The following is a 22,532-nucleotide window of genomic DNA, read 5'->3' as shown; positions in this document are numbered from 1 at the left end:
GGGGTTGGTTTTGTTCCATTATTTGGTTAGTTGTTCTTAAAGAAACTGTGGATCTAAAGAAAGAAGTGTGGCCTGCCTAATTGTATATACTGGTTTGGTTTGCATCCGTATGTGGAAAAGGAAAGAAGAGAGTAACAGAAGTTAGACAAACAGATGCCCAAAACCATCTGCTCCTCTCCTCACGGTGGTTAGACGTTCAGTCATAGCACAACAGTGTGAACTTGGAACGGCTCTCCTTTCCTTCAGGACTAGGTTGGCTGGCTTTAAAGTGAGCACACAATGAAGTGGAGATATCTTGTAGGCGGTCATAAATTGCCACAGATCTGCAGTCTGGTTTACATAAACTCAGTACATCTCAAAAAGCTGAGCAATCCTTAGCCTTGCTGGAAGGCCATTTTGGAGCGATGCAGGGCTGCTGTCACAGATTTCAGCTAAGAAACTCGGGTTTCTTCAGGGGCAGGATCATAGTTTCCCAGGGCTGGCTTAACCCAGCAGACTGTGTGTGTCTGTGGTTGGACAGAGCCCAAAGAGGCAGTATAAAAATAATAAATTATTAATATCTGGAAGACATAAAGCTTAATGAATAAGTAATAAGTTGCAGCATTTTCCTTTTCTTAGAAAAATAGGCTGGCTGTATTTGTTTTGATTTTCCTTTCATTGAACATTTTTCTCCTGTTGCTCTTTCAGTACCCTAAAGTGCTGAAATTTGGGATTAATTTTACAGAAAGGAAGTTATACTGCTATCGTTCAGGCTGAGAGAAGGAAGAATAGTAGGGACATTTGCTGGAAAAAGCTTTTGCTGCTTTTGCTAGCAGTTAGGGAGGGTCTGAAACAGCTGAGCGGTTGCACAGCTCCTTCCAGCAGCATCTCCCAAGTGGTGTAGGAAAGGAGACCCCACTGTGTGCCTGCAGAGACACGGGCAGGCACATGGTTAACTCTGGTTAACAAAAAACTAAATGTTCAGGGTGTCTCCCAAGTCTCATACCCATGCTTTGCTGGCAGCAGAAGCTGGGGAAAGCCTTTTAAACAAGCATAGGTAGCCTGCAATTTAAAAGAAGACTGGGGTGGGATTTCATCACTAGCCACCACCACTCTGCTGACACTGACACGGATCCAGCTTTTGACCTCAGCAGGATCCAAGTTGGGCAGTACAAAGTCCTTGTGAAAGCCCAGCCAACAAGCACATTTGGAGATCACCTCCTATTTGAAGCGATGCTTTCTCTGCAGTCCTGGACGGATTTCAACCTGGATAACTCTGCTCCACCTGCTTAAAATCCCTCCCCAGCATTTTGCTGGGTAAGGCATAGGCCCCTCCTCTTCTGCGGTGCTGCAATGTCCCCCTTCCAGTTTCATGCCACCTGCTCATGAATTGATTTCTAGATCATCTGCGCCTCCGATTATTAATTGAGCTGGCTTCCTTGTAATTATTTCAGAGGATCTAAATGTGAAAGCAGTAAGCATGTGCATAGCCACAGTGCTGTGTGGTGCAGTAGCTTCTCTTGGTGTTTATTTGCACCACCCCGCAGGTTGTCATCCCTCCATATTCCTTTTACTGGTAAGGTTTGGGCTCATCCACATTAGTCTGAATTGACCTGTTGCCCCCTGTGAGCATATGGTTGTTGGTAGTGGGGTTAGAGAAGGGCTCTCTGTGGGGAGGAGGAGGAACTGTTGCTCAACAAAGGTGTGAGAGAGTGGATCCTGGAGGAATCAGATCTCATCTTACCATAGGCACAATAGGCAAGATAGCACCTTTCCTTCCACAGGTGTCTTGCTGGAGGATTTTATCACAGTGAGTTTATTTTGGGACCTCAAACTTCCACACAAAGTCTTCACCCCTTTCCATTCATCCCTGCTTTCACTTCATATTTCTTTTTTTTCTCTATCTTGGCACATCATTATGTTTTCATTCATGTATCAACAACAGGGCAGCTCTTGTTGCTTTGTCCCTAGTATTGTCTTCTCCATCCAGATCTTGGAATTGGGAGATCCTTGAAATCCGTGTCTTTTAAGCAGAAGCAAGTGCTTTGCTTTCCCCGTTGCCTGCAATTATTTCTCTCCAAGCTGTAAAATCAACCTCTTCTGGGTACTTTTTCTTCTTAAATCTGACTGCTGCTGACACTGTGTTTCTTTTATCAACAGATTAGCTTTACAGGAGGCCTGTCACCAACAGCCTGCCCTGTTGTACCCACCACCTGGCGAGAAAACTCCGAGGAGAACCTGAAGACAAACCACGTCTGGGAGACAACAGTCCATGGGGTCTGTACCAGATCCTCTGAGATCTGCCAAGCTTTCCCTGGTCACAGCTTCTGCAGAGGAGGACCACCTGGGAGACCTGCAGCCCGCGAAGCACCAGACCCTGCTACCCAGTGGAGAGAAGGCCAGCAATGGCTTCCCGTGCACACCAGCTGGGTCTGCTGGAGTTTGCTTGTTCGACGTGAGATGCACGGCAGCTGCTGGCACGCAGGGGTGTGAGCAGTGCTGCAAGGACGATGCTAGCCAGCAGGAAGCCATCCCTCCTGGGCTGGCCAGCAAAGCTGCTGAGGGGTGTCCTGCAGCCGTAGAGCATGCTGGTTGCCCCCGGCCAGCGGTGCCAGCCCCCACTGCAGCAGGAACCCCCTTGGCGGGGCGGGGGCCAGAGATGATGCCAGCCCCCCAGAGCTCCCGACAGTTTGTGCAAGGCAGCCAGGGGAAAACGAGCTCCCTGGCGCAAATGGATGACTCTGCCCTGAAACCTCAGGGGACTGACGATCAGCCAGCACTTGAGGTGTTAAATTATTCTTCCCCGGGCGACCCTCTAAAGGGTAATGAGTCCTGTCGCACTTCTCAGGCAAACCTTCTGCAAAGAGGGGAAAAGGACAGGGGAGCAGAAAAAGCTGCATGTCAGTCAGCCTCGCCAGCGGGGCAAACCAAAGCTGACCCGGAGAGAGACCCACAGAGCAGTTCGGAGGCAAAAAGCGGGGCTGTGGGCACCACGCCATTGCACCCCACAGATAAAACTGAAGCAGTGCAGAGCAGCGAGGCACCAGCCCAGTCTGGTCACGAGAGCCACCAGCCTCTCCAGCCACAAGAGCCACCGGCCCAGTCTAGCAATGAGAGTCCACAGCCCATACACAACGTGGGTGCCGAGCCGGGGAGCCCAGACCCCACACAGCTCTCCAAATTCAGAGAAACAGGTACAATGACAGTTCAGCCGGAGAGCAGCTCTTTAACTCAGGAAGCAGTAAGCAGGACATGGCGAGATGCTGAGGTTCAGGCCGTGGCTACTGTGGAGAGTAAATCGGCCTCCACCAGTCCCAGCATCCTTGCTGCCTTCTTAAAAGGGAATCCTCCTCCAGAGGAGAAGGAAGAACTGCACATAATTTACCAAGGAGGTATGGGGCTGAGCCAGTCTGCACATACTGACAGTTTATCATCACAACAAAAGTCCCCATGTTCTCCTGGTATCATGTCAAAATCGACTGTTGTTACGGCTGTGACTGCTTCAGCCCAAACCCAGCCTGACAAACTGCCTGGGGTCCCATCTGACATGGTGTCTCCAGCATCACCAGATAATGCAAAACCTGTTCTCCCCTCCTCCCCTGCAGCCGTTACCTCCCAGGGGACATCTGTGAGTAATGCTGAACCCATCTGTGCAGCCCATGATGGCAAGGATGCTGCTCGGCTGCCGATGGATGCTCCAGTCCCACCAAAGCCCGTCCCTGTTGAGCAGCTTGCAGGTGACTCCGGTAATCAAACTCCAGCACAGTCTGGGTCTGGTGCTGGTGAACCAAGCACTTCTGCTGCTGCTGTCCCAGGAACCAAGAACAACGTGCAAGATCTTGTCCATGATGCAGGAAGCAGCCGGTTACCTTCACTCTCTAGCACAGACAGTGAAGCCAAGCAGGAGGTCCTGGGCAGCTCTGAGCAAAAGCCTGTGCAAAGTAAGGGTGCGAGCCAAGGGGAGGCCATTCCTAGTCAACCTGAGGTAAAACCAAAGGATGAAAACTCAGTGGTGCTTGATCCTAAAGGAGGGAGGGATGCCAGCAGCCAACCTGCCGCTGTCTGCGTAAAGGCATGCTCGGAGGGTGTAGGTGAAAACGAGGAGAGCAGAGGCCAGGGAGAAGCTGGCCAGGCACAGATGGCTGGTGACTGGAGCCTGCAGGCAGGACCAATGCCCGAGTTGGGTGCGAGCTCTGCACGTGTCCCCCCTCCCTTGGAGGCATCCGCAACTCCCCAGCAGCAAGGCCTCCAGGCCAAGGAGCCCCGACACGAGCTTCACACAGCAGCTCTTCCTGCTTCAGCTCAGGCCTTGCCAAACTTGGGGGAAAACAAAAAGCATCCCACCCCGGCCATGGAGGCGAAAGTGCAGGTGAAGCAGTCCAAGCATGTCAGGGATGTTGTGTGGGACGAGCAGGGCATGACGTGGGAGGTTTACGGTGCTTCCCTCGATCCAGAATCCCTGGGAATTGCCATCCAGAACCACTTACAGAGACAAATACGGGAACATGAGAAACTGATCCGGGCCCAGAACAGTCAGACCCGGAAATCCATTTCCTCGGATACATCCTCAAATAAAAAACTGAAAGGGAGGCAGCACAATGTGTTCCAGTCCATGCTGCAGAATTTTAGGCGTCCTAATTGCTGTGTCCGACCCGCTCCCTCGTCTGTGTTAGACTGATGTGGTTTGCAGGGGCGCGTAGATGTCTGCGGTAGAAGAGAGAATTCCTCCCCTCAAGTCTTGAGTCCTGCTGTCCGGTTGTGTTATTGGGGTTGTGATGCAGCAACAGTGGAAAATTATTCCCCTTTGTTTTCTGAGTAGCCACGTGCTCTGTCACGCCATTACTATTGCCACAGCTGGTGTATTTCCACGTTATGCCCCCATTCCAACTACTCTCAGATGAAAAGCTAGGCACTTAGCAAAAGCACAAATTCAAATTGCCACCTTGCTGCAGGGAGAGCAGCACCTTCTGATAAAGCAAAATGCAGAGAGATTGTCAGAGTTACTACAGGAAGTTATTTGTGTGCATCACGAGGTCTTACCCAGAGGGGTGGGCTGGGGAAAGCTGGGTGAGGTGAAGCTAAGGTCCAACAGCTGTAAAGACCTAATAAGACCTAATGCAAGACAGCATTCCTGGTGTGTAAATTACCCACGCTGAAGCAAGTCAGTGAAAAGGCTGTGGACATTGATCACTGAGCAGTCTCACCTCTATTGATTCTGTGGGACACCGTTCTTATGTGAGCCCCAGAGAGCCAGGTCTTCCCCTCCCACTGAAATGGAGAACCAGGCAAAGAGTGAGGATCAAGGATCTCATTGGGACAAGTTAAGTCAATGGGATTTTGATGGCTAGAAGAGGAGGTGAGAGAGGGATCTATTCTGCAGGCTTCTCCTCCCCTGCATCAGCCATGCTTAAGGCATAAGCAGGCCAGGCACGAGAGAGCAGGTCAGTAGATGTGTCTGCATCTGACAGGATGGTGCCCTCGCTCGCGCTGTGATGCTCCAGCCAAGGCTTTCAAAAGTAGGGAGCCATTCTGGCTCCTCAGCTGGGGTAGACAACCCCTGCTCCTGGCCTCCTGCGGCGCTGAGCACCTCTCCTCTAAATCACTCTTTAAAGTGATGTGAATCTTTTTTCTCTCTCTAGAGATGCACAGTAATGTTTTCCCATAGGAGCAGGCTATCCTGTGTGTCTGGGTCCATGAGCCTACATGTCTAGTGTGTTTCACTGATTTTTTTAAAAAATTTTTTTCCTTTTAAATCCTTTGCTAACTCTACCTTTTTTGCAGTATTTTGGTGCTTTTCTTGCTGCCTTTCATTAACCAAATACCATTTATTTAGCCTTTGCATATTTTGTTTTACCTGATGCTCTCTATACTATAAACTATTATATTGTTAACTTGAAACATTTACTTTACAGAAGTACTGAACTCTTGAGACAATCTTTGCTGTATTTCTAATGTTAGAAAAGTTGTAGAAACTGCTAATAAAAGGTAGCTTAGTGACTGTTTTTGTAGAAGTGTGATATACGATAATGTCTCAAATGTATGTTGGTCATGTTCCTCACCTTAATAATATTTTTCAAAACGGGAAATGCATTTCCCACTAGCTTTTTATTCTGTCCACTAGAGTTCATGATGGGAGGCTGGAGTACTCCTGCAGTTTGTAGAAAATTCAGTTTCAATCCTGCAAAGGACTGAGGATTTGGATACTGTAATCCTGCAGAGTACTAGAGTTAAATAGGGGTTATTTTTATTCCATTAAAAATTTTTCATGAATCATGATGATAATTTATTTCCGTCTCTAGTACCACGCATCTGACTTACTTTGTAGATCTTACTCTTACAACTTACTCTGTAAATCTTACAGGTTTACACAGTGCAAATGAGTATTAATATCTTTTTTCTTTTTCTTTTTTCCTGTGAAGAAGACCTGAGGTAGTCTCCTTTTATTTAGGAGGCCAGACTTTTTGAGTGTATCAACTGCCAAGACTGCAAAGCAGCTGTTTTGGGGCAACTTTTCCCTAGAAGAGAGATAAAATATTGTAAGATACGGTATTTTAACCTAGTTCAATGAAAGGTGTTGCCCCTAGGCGTAGTACTGAATTGACTGCTACTTTTCCTCTGGTGTATGTTTGGGGGCTTTATGGCACATCCTTGTTCCATCTCTGTATGTTATTTCCCTCTTGATGCTGAATTGCTAATTCTGAAATGCCACATAAGAGAGTGTGTTCCCACCTGTGCCTACCAAGAGAAAAGTCTCCTGCCTTTTTTCTATTAGTACTGCTTCCATCCCCTTCTTAGCAGTGTCTGAGATGTGAGTTTCATGTGAAATTTTGTGTGGGATTAATATTGGCAGTCTCATTAGGTCAGGTTAGTTGACAAGTTGAGTGTCTCTTCCCACGTTGTGTCCATTTCAGCCCTGAAGAGGTTTCCAGAGTTGTCCTCGATATTTGCTGTGTCCTGTCCAGGTCTAAGGCTTTGTGCTGCTCCTTTTGCTTCCCTTCGGCCCCCTCCTTCACAAGCTGCTGCCCAGCCTGTCTTCCTGTGAAATGGTGTCCCTTGGCTCAGCTCCTGTCCCTCTCTCTGCTGTCCCCCCTTGCTGTAGCATTGTGAGCCACCTTACTCTGAACTGTCTCTTTACAAATATGCTCAGTCTGGATATATAAATGGATTGTCATATTTTTTTTCCAGAGGAGAATAAATGGCTATCGCGCATTCACCGATTTCTATGAACTTTATCCTTTAGCTTAAGCTCTGCAAAATATTTCTAGCAGATGGGTATGAGTTGCTTTATTGAGACCAAACTGGGCTTGGCAATGAATGAGCAGGGTGCTGGGCCAGCACTGGAATTAACTCTTCTTTGTGAGGAATGGGAGATCTCTCCTGGTTCCCTGCAGCTGTTTGCAGCTGAGAGCCTTCACTAGCTGGTCCACCCACACCTCTCCTCCCCACTCCAAATAACCTTTCTTCCAGGAAAACTTCATCAATACATACGTGCCACAAAATGCCAACAGGCAAGTTACTAAGTGGATGCATCTGAACAACTGCATGGGCATAACTGGAGAAACCATAGTGGCCAGCAGAGCGCCGTGCTTTAGTATTTTGGGAAAATACAAGTGCAAGGACAAACTACAAAATGTCAGTGATGCTGCCTGATGGTCACAGAAGTCCTGCAGGCATGCATTTGAAGCCAAGCAATAACGTGCCAAAAACCAATACACAAAAACAAGTTGATAATCACCAGCACATCTCATGGAAAATATTTGAGGTTTTCACTTTGCCTTGCAGATTGTAGGCAACCTGCTAGTTTAACACGTGTAATTTATGCTTTCTCCTGTGTACAATGTCTAGATGATAATGTGAATCCTTGTAGGGATGATGCATCTTTCACCAGCAGCAAAATAGAACCGTGTTTTGGGTAGCAATTAGCAAATATTATGTGTGTGAGTGGTCTTGTAACAACCAAGAAAGACTGTTCTTAGTGTCACATCAGCGTCAAAAAATGAAAGTGTGCATGGAGTGGTGTTATGGCAGAGGGTAGGGGGAGGTCATCTGTGTGCCACCACCCTGCTCTTTTTCTCTGCCCAATGACTCGGAATCACATTCCGTTGGTTGAATAAATAAGAGCCAAGGAAATCCATTTGGGCTAATAAAAAGAGGTTTTAAAAAAGAAAGGACTTTGTCATTCCCAAGAGTAAATCCGTATGAAAAAGACTTGTGTTGCAGCCTAGCCAGTTGAAGGAACTCTGAAATTCAGTATGTTGTAGGATGAGAAATTTTGGGAAGCTAGCTAATTGTCAGGAAATTCCTCCCTGTTGGTTGCATCTTCTGGGAAGGCTGAGGTGGCCAGAACCATTAATAAAAGCAGTGAATGAGAATGGAAGAGTTACTTGTAGTTTCACTTCAGGGGCTTTCCACTAGGAAAGATGAGATTAAGCATGTTACAATGTTGCCAATACAAAACCTGAGTTGAAGGAGCACGTCATTACAGGCAATTTGCAATATAGTCCTGGATTTTGTGTGAGGCTGTGACATCCATCGCTGTCCGTGTGCGCTTGGTTGGTGTTTGCCAGCTTTGTGTTGCCTTGGGTACAAGTGCTGAAGTCCTGCCTTGTTTCTGCTGACTTGGTTTGGAAAAACGAGTGGGGAAAGAACTGGAGGGACAAGGAGTAGAATATCTATCATCATCCTTCCAGAGGAAGAAAACTTCCCATTTGTATATACAAGAAGGAATTGCTGAGAAAATTCAGGAGGGAGGGACCAAAAGAGAAGTAAAATGAAGCTGTTGTGTGTGCTTCACAAGGAATTCCCATTCCTATGCCTGTACAGCAAATGTTTTGCTTAAGTTTTGCCCGTTCTGAGCTCACGCGTTTTTCATATCGTTGGTGTCCTATGGAGTTTAGGAAAATCGACATTTCCAAAGGTTGTATATTTTGCTAGTATTTATAGGTATATGCAAATATGATTTAACAAAACCATTAGGCAAACAATCTCAGTTTATTGCTACTACTACCACATAAGAGCTTGTAAAATGTACTGTTTGGAGAAGTATATTCAAGGGGCTCAGAAAAATTGAACATATGCTCTATAGGTAACACTAGCTTTTATCTTGAATTTCATGACTACATTGTCATGTTAAAGCTAGAAGTGGAAATCCAAATGAAAATCAGTGTTGAAGCTGTTGGAGAATTGAAGTTGGCTGCCCCTGGTTTTCAGTTTGGAAACTTGATGGAATCTACCCTACCAGTGTTTCATAACTTAGCTCAGTATATGCAAGGTTTGTATGAAAGTACAAATTTTATTAGCTTTTTAGCTCCATTGTCTTTTTCCATGTCTATCCTTCTACACTTTTTAAAAATGAATGCAAAAGGCTACCAAGACAGAGTAAGTCTTTCACACCCAGTTTATGGAAATGGCTGCTCTTAAGTATTACAGCTGAATTGAGCCAAACTGAAATTAATATCATTTTATTTTTTTTTTAAATCTGAGATTTATTGTTTTATCTGCTTTGTGGTTTTCTGAGCAGCTCTTCCATCCCAGAGTTTATAATGCGGATTTTGCATCAAATCCTGGCAAAGAAGATTTTGCAACATGAAATATATCTTTCATCATTCAGGCTTCTTTAAAGAAGAAAATTATGTTATTACTGAGCCAAATCACACAGAGAGGAAATATTTTTTCCTTTAGGAAAAAGTTTGCTGTAGGTAAGCTTGTGTGTATGTGTGTCCACGTTTAGAAGGGGTGTGCATACATGCAGGTCTCATGCATTACTTATACTCTAAGACAATTTTTTTCCCTTTGCCCTTCTGATTGAATGCTAGAGGTTTAGCATTTTCCACAATTTGAGGCAAGTTTAGATAACTCTGCAATACAGAAACAAGGATTTTCTCTTTATCTGGTCTCTCAAAAACTTTCCACAGCCATATCTGAAAAAAACATGTTGGCCAACATCCATGTCTAGGCTCTCAACAGAAAGTGCAGTAGCAGGGCTGTACGGAGATGCACACTGGCTCTTGAGCTTTGTGGTAATCCACACTTGAATCACGTCAACCGAGTCCTGTTTGAAATACAAAACCTTAAGTTTTTCTTAGCTTTCTGCTTACACTGACAATCTCTGGTGTAGAAATAAATGACAGTTCTGCCAGTGAAGTCTCCAGCAGTTGTCTGCTGCAGAATACAAGTATCTCAGATGCTTCTCAGCAACTATGCTACAGCAGGCACCCCTTCTGGAGGGTCGTCCTGACAACACTTCCATTAGTCCAGTTTATAATCAGTAGTTTCAAGTATGTCAGATGCAACTTTAGGCACTGTCCTGAGGAATTTCAGTAAAAGGGAAGATCCATGTGTTTCTGGTACATAAAATTACGTCTGGAGTCGAGGTCTTGGTTGCATGCTGAAAAGTGTTGGGATTTTCTGCCCAGAGTTGAAGGGAGAGAGGGTGAGTGAACTTTGAATTCCTGGCTGTTGCAAACACCACAATGATGATGGCCATGCATCAGTTAGCAGCAGAAGAAAACCAATTCAGGGGCTTCTAAAGACATCTAATGTTATTGTGGCTTTATTATTTTTATAGTTACACTGACTAAACATGATGTACTATGCGAAGTAAAGCTAGTATTAGGCTTCCAGGTGTACTGTGGTGTTCATTCGAGACGTACCAACAGAAGTTTGCATGTGAAGAAGTCTTACAGTGATACTGAACCAATGTTACCCACCTGATCGAGTCCCTTAGGAATTTAATGTTTTGCTGTTTTACATCTCCTGGTTTCCATGCTGAGTACAATAAAATGAACACTGTCTTAATTATTCTGGGTCTCTGTTTGTAGGTTCACATGGGAAAAGAAAGGACTTTTAAGTGTCACTGGCCATTCTGGCTAAATCTGTGAATGCCTATAAGACAGAGCAGCTATGAAGGGCTTTCTGAATGCGGGCCTGAGACCTGGCACCTTGCAAAGCTCGGTGTGGTGGAAGCCACCACGTGCTGTCCCTAATGGAGAAGAGACCTGTCTGCTTCTTTCTGTGTTGGTGCCATTGTTGCTCTACCCTTCTGCATGAATTCCCTCAGCCTTTTAGCAGCCCTTTCAGCTGCCACACATTAACACATTATTCATCCAGCAGCAACCCAGGTGCCCAGGTGGAAAGGGCAGCATTTTAACCCTGCAGTGACAGTGCTGTAGCAAATTGTCACCACCAGCACACCGTGCACAAAGCCAGGAGCCAGGATCAGAGTAACCTGAAGCTTTTTCCTCCCCAAAAAGAAATGAAGTTTTATCTCATAGTACAAAAGAGTGTAAGATAGCAGACAATGGCAGTGAACTATTTTGATCTGGTGGTGTTACAGGTATGGTATCTCCGTGTGCCTGTCTGCTACTAGAGGACATGAGGACCCCACCTCAGCATATTCTATCCTGTCCTGAGGGGAGAGGAGCAGAACAGGCCCTGAGATAATGTGGTTGATGGTGCTTCTGCTACCAGGGACGTTCTGGCTGCTCACCCCAAGCTGGAGCCCTCTTCCCAAAAACGGTTGTTTCCTTCGCTGTGTTTCTGTACTTCTCGTGTCTTGTGGTTGGCTGCTAGGGTTCAGGCTACTTCAAGTAACTGCTCAGTGCTTTGGGCAATCACGCAGGATATTTTATTAATGAGCTTTACTGGATTCCTTGTCATAGAGTTCAGGTTCCTGTGTGGTAGAGGCTGCTGAAGATTAGTCCCAAACCCAAACTGTTGGGAGGGGAGTGTTTCCCTGCGATAGCTGAGTTCATTCAGCTGTGTGTGCCGCAGCTGGCAAGCTCTCTTTGTAGGCAGGAAAACTGAGGTCTCCCTTTCCTACTTATCCCTGTAGTCTTCCTGCAGTAGGGAAACTTCCTGGAGATCCCCCACCCCTGGGAGACTGACCCAGCAGAAAAAGGACCCCATCAGAAAACAAACAAGCTGGCATCCTGTCAAACCAATAATCACCAGTGCGCCTTTTCCATCTGACATAGGCTTTATGTTACCTAACACAGCAGTTTCAGAGAGACAGTGCTTTTATATATAAAGAATAAGTCTGGCTTCTCCTTTATGCATCATCTGATTTACTGAGGACATAAGCTTTCTCCAAGCAGCAGCACTTCATCCCAAGGTATCTGCTTTGCTTCTTTAATGAGCTAAAGAAACCCCCATGCCTTTAGGGATTCAAACGCCATCAAAAACACTCTGTGCAGGTGGCAGTATTGTGAGTGGAAAACTTATGATTTCCTCATCAAATTTCAAATTACTCCTTGGAGAACTATAAATTGCTAGTTTCACTACACAATGTTGTAAAAAGTAGGCACTTAAATCTGCACCTGAGTGTTTAGATAAATATGGCCTTATTTGTGAGAAGTTGTAGAGTGCTCTTATATCCTGTTGAGGTCAGGTCACGGAGACTTATGGATGCTTCCTATCTCCACAAAGCAAGCCACTGTTAATGAGACACCTATGCCAGTATGGCAGCAGGTGCCTCATAGTAGGCAACTCCAAGCAGAAATAACAGTCTGCGTGTTTGGACCAACAGAAAGTTGTCAGAGCAAATTAGGAAATGGTAACGTAAGCCCCATTGCTACTTGTATTTGAGCAGTGTTTGTATGAGTGAGGGTACTGCCGCCTGCATCGCAGAGCGTCCTGCTTCCCAACGTGGTGTCCTTTGCGCTTACAAGAGTCACATTAAGTGGGATCAGCAGCTTGGGAGAGTGGGTGCCAGCCTGTGAAGGAATTTGCCTTTGCTGTGCCATCTTAGGGATGAATTAACTTCTTTTTTAAAAAAAAATATGTTTTCTAATAGCCTGCTGTGGACTGTGGCACAAGGAAGGGATTTGGGTCATTCATGCTGAGGTTCTGCCTTAATACCATAATTCTATTTATTTCTTTTCCTAATTAGAAACCTGCTCATGGCAGTGCTTTTTCTCCAAATCCACTTATATAACATCAGAAAGACATAAGCCAGCTGAGCAGTGAAGGACGTGTTTCTCACGGGCTGGTGAGACATACCCTGGAGCTGCTCGGCTCCCCCCGTTTCCTCGGTGCCCGTTAGAACATGGCTGGGGTGTAGGAATGGCCGCTGTGTTCTGCAAAGCCTCCGTATCCACACCGAGCTGGGGGCTGCTGGGCTGCATCATCTCAGGCTCAGGAAGGAGGAGAGACAAGGTCCACCCAGAAAACAGCAGAGGTGAGGCCATCCACGAAGGGGCTCCTCCTGGGGTTTGGGAGCGCCTCATGTTTCTTCCCTCGCCTTTGTGTCTCTTCCTTTTTTAAGGACAGTCACTGAGCTATTAATTAATGAGACAAATTAGTTAGGTTTAGTAAGTCATAAGCTAAGGGGAAAACCTCTGGGGAGATGCCTGCTCCACGCGTTGGGTTACTCACCCTTCTGAAACGCACGGGCTCCCGTTAGGTTTTGGATGCTTTGAGCGCCTGCTCTGCAGGCAGAGGCTGGTAGACAGGCTTCCCTGTATTTTCCTGGCACCAGCAGGGAAGGAATGGGGAATAAATAGTGCTGACACTCGCTCGGTCCATATCCAAATGTCTCCCCACACCCAACGTGACTGCATCTTTATGTATAGCAGCCATTTAAAGGAGAAATGCTGCTAAGAAAGCAGAGAGCTATATGGCCGTTTAGTTAGGACACTGTAATCAGATGAGTCTACAAAACATCTGAGGCAAATGCAAATGCAATATATGCTCCAATTTTGGTTAATGATGTGAAACATTCTTCAGAACAGATTTATGTCCTTGCCATGGCTCTGCATGCTTATATATTTCCCACTGGGAAATCTCTCCTGGTATTGACCCTAACTTCCCTGCCACGCAGCTTATGTTACAGCAGGCTATAGTTCCTTCATCCACACATCTTAAGCAGTGCTCTCTCTCCTCCCAAACTTACTCACCCTTACAGCTTGGCTCAGCTGATGTTGAAGGACTGTTTGGAAGAGCGAAGCAGTCGGTTGCTCACTCTGGTCTGCTCTTCACATTTTGAATGTTGCCACGAGTGATACTAGCAACGGTCTTGCATTTCTTCACGTGAGCTCCTGTGCTTTGGGGACATACCCTGAGATCATCAAACTGAGGGCAAATAACACAGCCAGGACATGGCTTCTGCTCCCTGGGGTGGATGTAGGTGAGTAGCTTCTTCCCTGTCTGCCACTCATGTCTCCCATCTCCCTCTGCCCTTGCAAAGCCAAAGCCAGGTTCTCTGGCCCGTTCCCCCGTGGCAGCACAGGTGGAGCGGAAAGCACTCATATTTTCTCCACTGGATATTTCCCAGAGATGGCACACTTCCCACAGGCACAGAGCTGCAGTAACCACCTCATAACGTCCACTCCTTTGCTTGCAGAGAGAAAATCTGTCCCATTTCTTTTGTGCGTTTTCTTTCTAGCCTGGCTCACATACAGGATGGAAAAGCTACTGCAAACTAATTGACAGCACTATAGAGAGAGCCTACAAAATTGAGGACAGTCCCTAAATGGTCCTAATCTCTGCTGAAACTGAAGCTGGAGCTTTTGTAGAACCTGCCCCTAACAAAAAAGAGAGTTATATGGTATAGCTTGCACCATTTTTTCTAGCGACACATGTGGAGGTCACATCCAGCTTCAGCACAGCTGGTCCATCCTGTGTCCAAAACTACATTGAAGCCTCCCTCTACTGGGGCACACTGCTCTCTTTTATTCATCCAAGTACGTATAGTGGCACAATGTTCATATTGCTCTTTCCTGGCAATTAGCTCTGCTCACACACTTTTCTACCATTGCAATGCATCCAGTAACCAGCTCCAGAAGAGCTTTCATACTTCTTTAAATTGTTTGGCAAGTTTTGCTTGAATAATTTAATTGGGTCTTTCAGTGCTGTGGCTTATATCCTTAAAAGATAATATACCTAATCAAAACAAACAAAAAAAAAAACTCCAAATACCTTTCCAGGTTCTAGGAGGAAAAAGGGGTTTGGTTTCCGTGTCCCTGTCTGAGAATATGACATCTGTAAAACACAAGTGCAGTTGAGAAAAACAGCACAGCATGGAGCTTTGCTTTGATAGCAAAGAGAAAAGTCTGTAGGGGAAGGAATGGGCTGGTTTAAATGCTCCTTCTCCTGGGATGCTCCACAACTTTCCAGGTGAATGAAGTGTATTTTGCAAAGGCATTTCAGCACTGTTAAAACAGTTCAGTTTGGCTTTCAAAAATCAAGTGTGATCGACATGTTTTCCAAAGTGCTGCAATGTGGGTGAAAATAAGCAGTAGCTCATTAAAGAAAAATACCCTTTTAGATGAAAAATCTCTGAGCAGCTTTCCTGTAAGACTGGTTTCTAATGAGTGGCCTTGACAGGCTGGACCTTGCTAGGGAGGACAATGAAAAAGGAAGCTCCCATCTCTCCCCACCTTTGCAAACACCAGGTGTGTTGGTGGTGTTCATTAAGCTCAGGAGGCAGTAGAGGCTCTGTAGAGTGGGAGGAGGGCAGGGCACAGGTGTTCATCATTAAGCCCCGTAATCAGCAGGAGATGGGACGCAAGAGGGTAAGTTGATATCAGTCCAGTGAGTTGCAGCAGAGATCTAGGTACAAAAGTGAGCAAGGTTCAGTCTTGTGAGAGATGGGAAAGTTTTAGGTGATGGCTTGAGAAGACTGTTCACCCTGCAGGACAGCTGAGAGAATCAGGGGAGCTGCAGGTAAGGTGTGATATTGAGTTTTTGTTTGTGTGATGACTTTGTTCAAGGTTGGTTCAAAGAGCTGTGAAACTTGGATCTGGTGAGTGGAGGATAGAGAGCCTGGGTTGAGAGGAGGGACCCAGAAATGGGGCACCATGCTACACAGAGTGCATAGTGTTATTAATGCAGAGCAAGGAAACAGTGCAGCTTCTGGGAGAGTTTTTTGATGCTCTGCACAGAAGTGAAGCAGTTTGAGATGCTGGGCTGGGTTTATGGTTCTTGCTTTGCAGACCAGGAGTGAGAATAGGCAGAGTTATATCCAAAGACAAGAAGGGCAAAAGAGCTAAGGCTGTTTCTGTGCTCCCACCAGCCAGGGCAGCCCAGCAAGTGCAAACTGGTGTGACTGTCTGGGCTTAACAGAGAGGAACACAAAACCTTGTAAGGCAAGGATTTCACCCAAGAGGTTTTCTTGTTTCCTTTTCTTTATCTTGTGGGGAGTTGCATAGCTGCAAAAAGAAATATGAAGTTCCTGGTAGATTGTTTACCTCAAGTTTGCATTGGTTTTAGTGGAAGAAAAATGTGTTGACTGGGTTTTGATAGCTAGAAAAAGCAGATGCCGGTCGATTGTGTAACCTTGCAGAGTACTAGAGAAATTGATATGAAAGCTTTTATATATATATAAAAAGGCATTGTCAGCAGATTTTTTATTTTGCATTAAGACTCTCAATAGAAGGCAGCAAATGTACTCTGGTAACTTGGATGTTCTTGGTGAGTTATATGGGATAGATCTCATATAAGATAGGTAGCACTTTTAAATGGAGCTGAATTATTGAATCCTCTGTCCTGTAGCTCTCATCCTAGCTCTGCCTGCCTTGTTTACCAGGGACTAAACGTTGCCTGCAGGTATACAGAACACACATTGATTTTAATGTCACGCTAACACACTGCATGCAAACACCCTAACAGTTCTTAGTAGCAGCACCAGCTATGGTGCCATATGGATGTTTAACTCTTTCTCACCCTGTGTTTGTGGCACACAGGGCCTGAAGTGGCTCTGGCCTTGCAGAGGAGAGGACAGGGTGGGAGGGGAAATCTGAGGTTTGGCTCTCTAAACTGCAGAGATTACCTCAAAATTGTACCTTCAGCATAATCGATGCAGCCATTTGCCTTAAACCTCCAGGTAGCACTAAATCATTTCTTGCAGTGCAAATTAATATCTGACTGAACAATCAATTTTAAAGCCCCAAAAGACTGTAGGCAATAATCGTGCACAGAATTTGGTCCTCCTCTGCTGTTAGCTGTGGCATAGCATAGAAAAGCTGGGAAGAGTGAAGGTCACTTTTTCTTCTTCATTTGAGCAAAAGGCTTTGCTTTTAAGTGAAGTACCCTCCTAACTTTTAATGAGCAGTCAAACCTTGATAGAAACCAAGAGAAAACAGCTGTGTTTGGCAGGACTCTTGCACTGCACAGCTAATTGTCCCCTCTGGAGAGGATCCATACAGCTACACAATGACCAAGTTTACATCCTCCTTGATAAACTGTTTCAGCAAACTACAGACTAAAATGTGTTTCAAGCCCAGGGGAATTGGAAGCGTCACACAGAGTAAAACTTGTATGTTACAAGCAGCAAAACATCTCGTCCTGTAAGTGTACTTAATAGCAAAGCAAAGGCATTTATCCTTCTGAGTGCCTGCTGCCGTGACTGAGGGCTGGTGTACTTGATATCAGAGCTCCCCATCCTCCCGAGATGACCTTTCTGAAGAATTCTGCAAACAGATCGCTCCTCTAAGGAAACCACTGAAACCCAAAGGGAGCATCTATCACACAGGACTTCTTTCGCTGTGGTGATAATAGCGCTTGCATACAGTTTCTTGCTTGCAAGAGCAACAAATTTGCAGTAAAGAGTGCAAATGTGTTGGTGCAGGGTTGAGTTCTCTCATGTCTCACTCATGTAACACACACACCCCCCCACCCCTCAATAGAGCTCTCTCTGCCCACTCAACCAGCGAGGAAGTGGTTGGTCTCAGGGCCACAGTCTTTCCTCACTGTGTTGACTTGTATAAATTGCCATCAAAATGGCCAACCTGGCAATAGTGGAGGCAATCTTGATTCTTATGTACTTAGGCACCACTTCTGTTGTAGGCTGTCCCAAAGCCATCAGGCAATAGGGAATCTTGGGCCCTGCTGTGTGGGTGGGTTTCAGCTGGTAATCCAGGCACCCTAACACTGGGCTTAATGTCTGAGAGAAAGAGGCGCCTTAATCTTCTAATTATCTGCCATATTTAGAGAAAGTCTTCCCTTCCATGTCACTTGAATAAATGCCTGCAACCTCTGTTACCTCCAGTATAAGAGAACATTTTTCTCTAGGATGTGCTGATTGCAAGGGAGCCAGGAAATGCTGCAGTCACACTGCAGGACACTTTACAGCTTCTGTACTGAGCCCAAGCATTTTAACCGTGTTGCCTTCAACATGGAAAGTGCTCAGGTATGGTTTTGGTTGTTTATTTTTTTTTAAAACCACTCAGCTCTTGATCAGCTCATTGCCTGGACCAGGGTGCAACATATGGAGGCCATAGTGAGGCAATGCTGGCTGGCAAGTGTTGAATAGCATCAGTACCAGAATCTAGAAATGGGAATGTTGTCCAACTGAATCACTTGGAAATGTTTCAGGCAGGACCAATAAGCTCTAGCTCAGTTGTCTAGGTGCAGAAACTGGTTAACATGTTTCTCTAGCATATATATTAGGTAGACAATCTGTTTCGGTGACCTAGTAGGATCCCTTTTGGTGGTAAAACTTGCAGAAGACCTGTTCTTTACTAGGGTTTTCCACGTCTCAAAGGACATAACCTTGCAGAAAACAGTTCCTTCCAGAAGCTGAGCTACTTGCCTCCCACAGGGCTCAACAGGGAGCAAAGGCCTTCAGGTTGGGCCCCCAATATGTGGAGACAGACAGCCTTTGTACTCGTCTGCTAAGCAGCCAGAATAAGCAGGGAACCTCTGTTAATTAAATGCATCAAATCATGTTGGTCCCTGGAGGAACTTGTAGATCAATGCTTGTCTGTCGATCTGCCCAATCATTGGTACCTTCCAGCCAAACCTGCAGTAACATCACTAACAGACCCATGATGTACCTCAGTGCTGCCTGTGGCACCTTGCTGACTCTGATGTCGTGATGTAGGGACACCTTACAGCATGTCCTCTGCAGAAGCGTGAATAAGGTGCAGCATCTGCACTGCTTGCTCTATGCTGCCCTCAAGCAGCAAAGCTTTGTTGAGTCTTCAATCAACTATGTGATTAATACTGGCAGCCTTACCTGCATCACTAGGAAAGGAGGCGGCCAGGACTTTTCTGGAGGGAAGGCAAGGTTGCAGGAAGCCCACTGGAGATAATCTCCTGTTGCCTGCGTGTCAGGCTTTGGGCCTCGTGCAAGATGGGAACAGCAGGCAGCACTGCCTGGGACCACCACCTCACCCAAGAAGCCCCTGTTCTCTCCTGCCTGGGCCAGGTGGGATGTTACGTTGATGCTGTCCTCTCCTAGGATCACAGGCAAGGGTTGTAAAGAAAGGATTTTCTTATGGCTTAATCCCACTTCTACTTTGCCTCTTCAGTAAAACTCCCCTCTGGAAGTCTTATCACTCCTCTTGCTCCTCGACCCTAAGAGTTGATCAGATTAAAGAAATTCCTGAACTGTGGGAACTTCAGGGGGATTTCTGGCACCGGAGCACAGCAGCGTTGCCCAGTGGGGAGATTTTTACCAGGAAATAAAATGAAGCTCTTTAATTTCCTTCTGAAAGCCAGAGGGAATCTGCACTTACCTATTCCCCAGCATCCTATTTGGCTTTTAGTTCAGCCAGCCCCTGGACTGCAATCGCCAACACTCTGGACATTGCAGTTGACTCAGATGACTGCCCTGGAATGTAATGAGACTGCAGCGTACCAAGAATAATAATACACATCATACTTCTCAGCTGCACTGCGTTGTTTTTATATATAAGGACAGGGACTCTGGTTTATGTAGCTTGTTCTAAAGAGACATATCGAGTCTGACTGATGTTGGATTTAAAGGGGGGAGGGGGGGAAAGCACCATACAACAAATCAACCAAAAAAAAATAGCTGCTATACATGGAAAAGAATCACCTCTTTCTTCCGGTTCTAATCGATGGGCTGTCCGCAAATGCATCTGCAGCTTCTCGTGTTGGTGTTTAGTTGATTAAAGGTTTGTGTCCAAATCAAACCCCAAGGGCCAGATTATCAGCTGGAGTTAATGAACATAGAGCTATCGACTGCAACAAAGCCATCAGTCACTTTATAGTGCCTGATGAATTGACTTTGATTCTGAATAACTTCATACGCCAGTGCACCTAAGACCTGAATCTGACTTCCACAGCTGCTGCCCTGTAGATAGTGAGACTGAGCTTTGCATGTTTTGGGGGAGGTTAGACATACTACACTGTTCTATTTTGAGGCTTACCTTAACTGAATCCTTGCCAGAAGTTCGGTGTTCAGTCAACTGCACCCAGTTTATTGACTATTACTTCATCTCCCAGCCTCGAGTTATTTTGTTTTGCCGTTCTGTTTCATCCCAGTCTTCAAGGAATGGGACTACAGACCCAGAGAGGGTAGGGTAGTAGGGAAACCACCCTCATCCCAAGCTGTACAGTGCCTGGTGTAAAGGGTCTCTGCCTCCTGAATGACCTTCTTGCAGTTACCTGACTGTGGAGTCGCTGAGCATTCGTAAGAAGCTGACAGGGCTGTTATTGCTACACACAGGGCATTGGATCCATCCACTGAAGCACCCTTGATTTAATTAGTTATTCACTTGTCACGATGTTTCTGTTCAGGAATAATTTGGGGAGGAGTTGCTTCTTTGCTGTGACTGATTCCACATCAGGATGTGATCTTCACAGCCAGTAGAGCCAGAGCCTGGCCCCTGAGCGCCCTCTGATTTATGAAGCTTCCTGGGGGTTTCCTTCTCTGCCACATGTGGGGTCTGAGAAAGCTGCTGTGACCACATGGCCATACCACATAGGCCTGTTGCTTCCCCTCTGCTTTGGTGAAGGCTACAAGTCCTACCTGCAGGCCTGACTGCAGTCTTGTGCCTGGTTAACATGTGCACTTTGTGTAAACCCAGTTGAACGCTGTGGTCTCTGCCAGGAAGCCACAGCTGATACATCTCAGAGCTACCATATGCTGGGTTGCTAACAACACTAAACAGAAGGGTCGGAGTGTTGCTGATCCTGATCACCATCAAATGATGCTTTAACCCCATTCCCATGGATGAGTATTAGGCTAACTTTTCAGCATGTCCTCTGCACCAGGTGTCTTATGCGTACTGCTGAAGTGAAAACCAATGGCAATGGGCTTTCAGCATCCCAGGCTTTATGGGTCAGTTCAAGCAGAGATGGTTTGGGAGGAAGAGAACATCTGAAAATTCAAGCTTCTCTCTGAAGATGTGCCTGAAAGATAACGATGATCAATAGCATGCTAGCTAATAGAAGCTTGAGGCAACTGGGCTGATAAGAAACAGTTTAGTTGTGGAGATGGCATAGCCTGTATAATCACTTGAAACAGATAGGAGAGTGGGAGAAATACTCAGGTTACACCAGTGTGGCTTTTGCCTCTGTGAAGGCAGCATGATCTGGGGATGCTGAAGCTCCTGATCTTGTCTTTTATGCCCAACCAGTGAGAATAGCTGGCTCTAATGGCAGTCCTAAGGGCTGAGGAGATGAGAACTCAAGGTCTCAGTGTTTAAGCAGCCAGAGGATTTGTGCATATAAAAGCAAGCAAGTGGTAGTAAAGAACTCAATACCAGGAGAAGTTGTCCTTATTCCAAGGGCAGGTGTTTCTCTAGCAATTCTTTCAGCATCTCCTATTTTCAGTCTATAACGCACTGGTTTCTGTAGCTTTCTGTCTTTTACTGTGAGTCTTCCGCTTGTTGGAGGGGAAGTGGCCGTGGTGTGTGGAAGAGTGTTCTGTGGCTAAACCGTATCACCACTCTGCAGAAAACATTAATTGGTCATCAATGTCCTTCTGGTTTTGGTTTTGGGATTTTTTTATTTATTTTTTTTTTCAGCTTGCCTCTGTAAGAAGGAAAAAGCTCACTGCTGCCTTAGCTCCAAGCAATATCTTCAGTACTCCTTAAGTCTACGGGCTAACTGCTCCTTATGCTACTCAAGGAAGCATGTAGAAATAAGATGAGTGAAAGTATGTTGGTTTAAGGCATTAGTAGCATATCTTTAATTCCTCAGGTGTATCCAGATATTTTCAGGGAAAAATTATGAGAACAGCAGGAAATTCAGTGAGTCTTGACAGGTTGATGTGATTTGTTGTTGTGTTTTTTTTTTTTTAAATGGACAAGCTGAGACTATTTGTTTAGTGTTATTACTGTTGAGCTTAAAGCATAAGCTATGATGGTCTCCTCTGCACCATTCCCTGCAGTGAATTAATGAAGTTATCCCAGAGCTTTAATACCCAGTCAGATTTTCATTTTGCTGAATGCTTATGAAGAATAACTGTCTTGCAGTGAAGCTGTACTATTGAAGTAGTAATTTTATGGAGGGCTAAAGTAACAGCAAGCCCATCGTTTTCCCCCTGCAGAATTTCACTATGTTGAAAATGAGGGCTCAGACAATTGCATTTAGATTAATTTGTACTACAGTTCTTTCTGCTAGATAGGGGCCTGGAAAGACCAGAAATGGATACAAGAGGGATGACCCAAAACTCTTGCTCTGTATTTATATTTACAGTCTCAGATCGCTGCAAAATCCTGGCCTTTCTGAAGTCACTGGCAAGACATCAACTGATACCAGATTGGGGTTTTTTTGTGGTTTTGTTGGGTTTTTTCCCTTGGGGAGCATGTTGTGCTTCCCTCTAAAGTTCCAGCAGAAAAAAACAGAAATAAGTTTTTGCC

General features: G+C 45.6%; 1 protein-coding gene across 4 annotated transcripts in view; it reads left to right on the top strand.

Annotated features, from left to right (window-relative positions):
* The window catches only part of GPRIN3 (GPRIN family member 3), a 35,102-nt gene extending 24,323 nt beyond the window's left edge, over positions 1-10,779 (top strand). For all 4 annotated transcript variants that reach the window (XM_014945073.1, XM_014945062.1, XM_014945044.1 and 1 more), the window contains exon 2: positions 2,140-10,779. In XM_014945073.1, the coding sequence (XP_014800559.1) occupies positions 2,252-4,657 (2,406 nt within the window). In that variant the 5' untranslated portion in view covers positions 2,140-2,251 and the 3' untranslated portion in view covers positions 4,658-10,779. The remainder of the gene's footprint in view (positions 1-2,139) is intronic.
* The last annotated feature ends 11,753 nt before the right edge of the window (positions 10,780-22,532 follow it).

Source organism: Calidris pugnax, unplaced genomic scaffold, assembly GCF_001431845.1.
Source record: "Calidris pugnax isolate Ruff unplaced genomic scaffold, ASM143184v1 scaffold15, whole genome shotgun sequence".
Lineage (NCBI taxonomy): Eukaryota > Metazoa > Chordata > Aves > Charadriiformes > Scolopacidae > Calidris > Calidris pugnax.
This window is presented reverse-complemented; position numbering and strand designations above follow the sequence as displayed.